Source organism: Psammomys obesus, unplaced genomic scaffold, assembly GCF_907164565.1.
Source record: "Psammomys obesus unplaced genomic scaffold, mPsaObe1.curated_primary_1811, whole genome shotgun sequence".
NCBI classification, from domain to species: domain Eukaryota; kingdom Metazoa; phylum Chordata; class Mammalia; order Rodentia; family Muridae; genus Psammomys; species Psammomys obesus.
Genome location: NW_026590905.1, coordinates 2,703,580 through 2,708,629, shown reverse-complemented (window position 1 = coordinate 2,708,629; position 5,050 = coordinate 2,703,580). Strand labels below are relative to the sequence as shown.

The window sequence follows — 5,050 nt, the reverse complement described above, 5'->3', positions numbered from 1 at the left end:
TCTCCAGGTGCTCGTTTAAATAGAGGTAGGAAGGGGGGACCCTTTGTTGACCACCAGCTAAGGCTCAGAAGACGGGCGAGCCTTAAAGTCTGCCCAACAGGTCTTGTTGTTCACTGTGAGGTTATGCTTACCCCAAGACAGCCCTGGGGTTTCTGGGACTACTGAAAAGTGTCTTCATTTAATGCCCTAGGAGTTCTCAAGGGTAGCTGCCATTTTCTGGTTAACCCCCGTGGAAGACTTTCCTGACTCTAGCCAGCCAGCTCTTGATCCCATTTCATTTAGCAGGAGGAAAAAAAAAGACATTTTTTCTTTTCAGTCCACAGAAAAGCTAATCTAGAACAGCCCCAGGTAAACCCCTCCTCTTTTTTCTTTTCAGTCCACAGAAAAGCTAATCTAGAACAGCCGCAGGTAAACCCCTCCTCTCCAGGCACATTTTCACAATTCACCTAGAATATGTTCCAATTCAGCCTGTTAGTAGAGGCTCTTATTAAAATGCTGAGAGAGAGACAGAAGAGAGAGAGACAGAGAGACAGACCAAGACAGAGACAGAGAGAGAGACACACACACACAGATAGAACAACCAGCAAAACACCCTAGCAAGGTAGCCAGAGCAAATTCAGGAAGTCACCAACAGGGCAGAAAAGGACTTTCTATCCCAGAGAGCTGGGAAGTGAGCAGGGTCAGCCCTGGCTCTGAGAACCTGGCCAGGGGTGTTCCCTCCGCAGGGTTGCTGAGCCTCGTGGACCTTGTTTCAGTTCACAGGGCGTTTGGGTGTCTGTCCTGACAGCCTCCCTGCCAACCTTTTTTGAAAGCTCTTCCGGAAGGGAAGAAATCGGTGTTTCCATTGTCCTGCCCAGCGAAGGTCAAGGCGCTCAAACTCAAAAACTCATGTGGGTCCCGGAACAGAACAAGAGCTGTGGAGATAGCCTCAGCCCTGCGTTCAAGGTGTGCACTCTGAACACCGCATGCTAGGCAAGAGACAGGCTAGTGAAAAAGCCAAGTGTCGAGTTTACCTGTTAGTAAGACGAAATAAAATAAAAAGAGCCACGTGACTAGTTTACCTGTTGGGGTTATAAAAAAACAGTTTAACCTTTTAAATGACGTGTCTGTGTGTGTGGAAGCGGGCGTGTGAGTGCAGATTCCCCTGGAGCTAGAATTACAGGGAGTTTGTGGGTGCTGGGAACTGTCCAGCCTCCCACTGTTGGGGTCTTATTCTGAATGGCGGTGCCTGGGGTGGGGGTGGGGGGAGGACACCCTCCGAGGTGACCCGCAGGCCCAAAGGGAAGGGAGAGAGGCAGACGTCCTCACGGTTCCCCAGCCCTCCGCCTTGCGGGCGGGCTGAGCCGGCCGGAGGACGGGGGCGGAGGCCGCCGCGGCCGGCGACCTAGCCGAACCTGGGAAAGGGACGGCACCGGCCCGCGCCTCTGGGAGGGACTCCGCGGTCCCTCCGGAGCAGGATGCCCAGCGGGTCGCTGGCCTCGAGGTCGTAATCCTCGGCGCTCGGCAGCTCGCGCGAGCAGGACACGGGCTTGCGCGTGGCGCGCGGCTTGAGCAAGCGCAGCGGGTCGCTCTCGGGCACATCCCAGGCGCTGCGCGTGTGGCGCCGCGGCCGCGCGGTGTAGAAGCGCAGCAGCGGGACCTCGTTCCTGCGCGCCAGGAACTGCGAGAAGGGAGGCGGGTTGGTGCCGGGCTGGAAGATGCGCTTGGCACGGCCCAGGCTCACCAGGTAGTGATGCTGGGGCGACAGGTAGACGTCGTAGCCGTTCTCCAGCGTCCACTGGCGGAACCTGCAGTTCTCCTGGCTGAAGTGACGCTGTGGAGAGAAGGGAGGCGGGAACAAGTGAGGGCCGCCGCTCCTCCGCTCCCGGGGGCTGTTCCGCCCAGCTCCGCACCTCCCCCTTAGCAGAGCGCTGAACTTGGTTCCAGCTTCAAGAGAGTGGCAGCTATTAGGGCACTGGAGGGCGCTGTCTGGAGGACCTTGGTCTGGCGCCCAGCTTCCTGGGGCAGGGCCGAGAAAGAGCTGATGACACTCCTCTTGTTCAGTGTCACGTTCTCATTCATACTTGTATTCCTTCATTCTGTTTATGTCTCTGTCTACTCTCTGCAGGGAGGACTAGACTATTCTCCAGCCCCTTCCCCTTCCCGGGGATTGACTTGGATTTCAAATGTGATAGGCAAATTAATGTCCCTGGTCTTCATTCTATATTATCTCTTGATGTCAGTACCCTCACTTATATTCAACCCTTCAAAGTCCATCCCAGTTCCAGCAAAGAGACAAACCACAACCGCCTTCCAGCCAGCAGAACTTAAAAAGGTGTACAGTCCAGGCCCAGTGGCACAAGCTGTCAATCCCAGCTGACTGATGCAGGAGAACTGAAAGTTCAAGATCTCCTTAGAGCACACGGCAGAGTTTGAGGTCAGCCTGGGTGACTCATTGAGATTCTGCCTCAAAATGTAAAAAATAGAAAAAGGGCTGGAATGTACAGATATTCTGGGTTTGAACCTTATTCTCCCATTAGTACTTAGTTTTGTTGAGTGTCTTATCTGGACCTTCACATATTACGTTTATTTCCCAAATTGCACAAAGAACTCTAGAGGTGAGGCCTTCCTGTGTGCATGGGTATCTATCTGCTCTGGACAGATGGTATTGTTGGCGCCAGGATGTGCACAGCGGAAACAAAACAGAAAACTTCACCTCGGAAACTTTGTAGAGTACACCGATAAGAAAATCCTGAACCAATCGGCCCTTCTTCACTTTTGCCTCAAAGTTATTAGGACCATGCTTTTGCCTTTGGTTTTTGAAAACCTGGATTTGTGATCCGAAGGACCAGCCATCACCCTGAAGGCACAGGTGACCAATTGGAGGTCATTAAATAGGAGGGAAAGTAGAAGGTCACATGGTCCACTACACCTTACTTTTTCCAAGGGGAGAAACTGAAGTTTGGAGAAATGAGAGGACATAGCCAAGGCCACAGTTGCTGACAGAAATGAGAAAGCACCAAGACCCACTCACCCTTTCCAATGTATAAATTAGAAGCATGAGTTGACATGGCTCTGGAGCCTACAGCATACCAGGGACTGTGTTCCATGCAAGAATGGGTACCAGGGGGTAGGGCAGCCTAGAGGCCTGGAGCCTCGCTCCAAACCCCAGCTGTGAAAACCTGAGCATTTCCTCCTGAGACTGAATGACGTACTTAATGATAGCAAGTGGTGACAAGGGACACTGTAAATGTTAGAAATATTCAAGCCCTGACGAGAAATACAGTAAGGGCTGGAGAGATGGCTCAGCGATTAAGAGCATGAATGTACTCTTTTTTCAGAGCTCAGTTCCCACACAGAAACATGTTTTTTTTTTCTAATCAAGTTTTAGAGAAAGAGATAAAGTTATAACAAAGTGGTAACTAACGCACAAAAAAGGAAAACTCACCGATCCAAAAATGTTGCCTCTGAGATCCATACACAGGAACCTGCTAGTCATGGCCCCTGTGATGACCACAAAGCCAGCCTCCTCTGACCTAATCATCAGGGCACCTGCAAGAAAAACATCTCAGGTCGAAATATGCGGTTACCCCTTCCTTGAAACACTTCCTGAAAACACAGCTCCCCGATGACTCTGTTGGCGATGGCATAGAGCTGGTCCTCTCATTTCCCGGTGACCCCGGCTCCAACAGCAACACGTACACACCTCCCTCTTCATCCTCCTACCTGCATGGGATGCACCTCAATCTGCCAATAATCCTGCCTCTGCAAAGCATCCACCTGGCTGCGTCTTCCCTCTCTGCCTGGCTTGTATTTCTTAGTGCTTGCTACAGCATGCATGTCCTTCTAAGATGGCTGCTTCTATCATTCCTAAATCTACATTGAAATGCCATGTGACAACTGCGCTTGTGGAGAGCCCAGTTCTCCAGCACTGTCCCAACCTGTACACTCTCTTCCCTGCCTGTTGAGGTTGCTTAAGCTTCAAGGCCAGCTGTGGCCACCTTACCTTCTTACGTCCCTCATCAGAACGGATGGATCTTTGGTACAGTACCCCGCCGTTACTACGGTATGTGTCCCTCGCCTGGCTTTACCGTATTTGCTTGCCTAAAACTTCTCCCCAGAGGAGTATCATCCTTCCAGTGTATAATTGATACCGGGGATAGATAGAATTTGCATCCTGAACCCAGGCTTTTGTGCTTTTCTCACTTGGAAATGCTCTTTGTATGTGCTGATCCTGGACATCTTTCAATAGCCCTCTTGCAAACTTGCCTTTGGCTAAGGCCCAAAGCATATGTGTGTCATCTGTACCCTAAACTAGGGCCAATACCTTTAAGAGGACATTCTGCAAGAAAGGTAAAATTATGCCACCTTGTTTTGTAAAATAAGTGATAATTCAGTCAGACTTGACATTTCCTGTTAAAAATAATTTACTCAGGTCTTTGAGGACACTTTCAATGACCTGTTGCGGAACTTCACAGCCCCAAGGAGGCTGCCTGGACAGGCCTTCTAATCCCTCTTGAGAGAACACAGGGAACATCCTGGGGTGATGTGAAGCCTACAGCCTCTTTCCTACCCCACGTAGGCTCAGAAAGAGGTGGGTGGGCAGGCAGAGGTCAGATATGGCTTGACTACAGAGCCTGGTACAGATTGCAGCTGGATGATGTGGTCAGAGGGAATGAAGGTGTACCCGAGCCCAGGGCGATGACAGCAGAAAAGGACCAGTTGGAGAAATTCACTTGTTTCAAAGTTTGCCTATGAGTTAGCTTTCAGGACAACTGACAAGTGGGGAGAGTGTTCTTCCAAAATTATGTTGGCCTATGTGCTTCAAATATATAGCTCATTTTATGTAAATGCAGACAGACATAAGAAATACAGAATTTATGTCCTGAGGGATTTTCCTTTCAATCTAAGGGGGCGGGGGGCAGGGAATTACATTTAGTGCTATTTTCTTTCTTTCTTTCTTTCTTTCTTTCTTTCTTCCTTCCTTCCTTCCTTCCTTCCTTCCTTCCTTCCTTCCTTCCTTCCTTTCTTTCTTTCTTTCTTTCTTTCTTTCTTTCTTTCTTTCTTTCTT

The 5,050-nt window shown here is 50.2% G+C and overlaps 1 protein-coding gene across 1 annotated transcript in view; it reads right to left on the bottom strand.

Annotated features, from left to right (window-relative positions):
* Positions 1–1,384: 1,384 nt before the first annotated feature.
* Fgf23 (fibroblast growth factor 23) overlaps positions 1,385–5,050 on the bottom strand; it is a 7,004-nt gene continuing 3,338 nt past the window's right edge. Inside the window, exons 2-3 of the mRNA XM_055609395.1 lie at positions 3,428–3,531; positions 1,385–1,813 (exon numbers count right to left, since the gene is read on the bottom strand). Of these exons, the coding sequence (XP_055465370.1) occupies positions 1,385–1,813; positions 3,428–3,531 (533 nt within the window). The remainder of the gene's footprint in view (positions 1,814–3,427; positions 3,532–5,050) is intronic.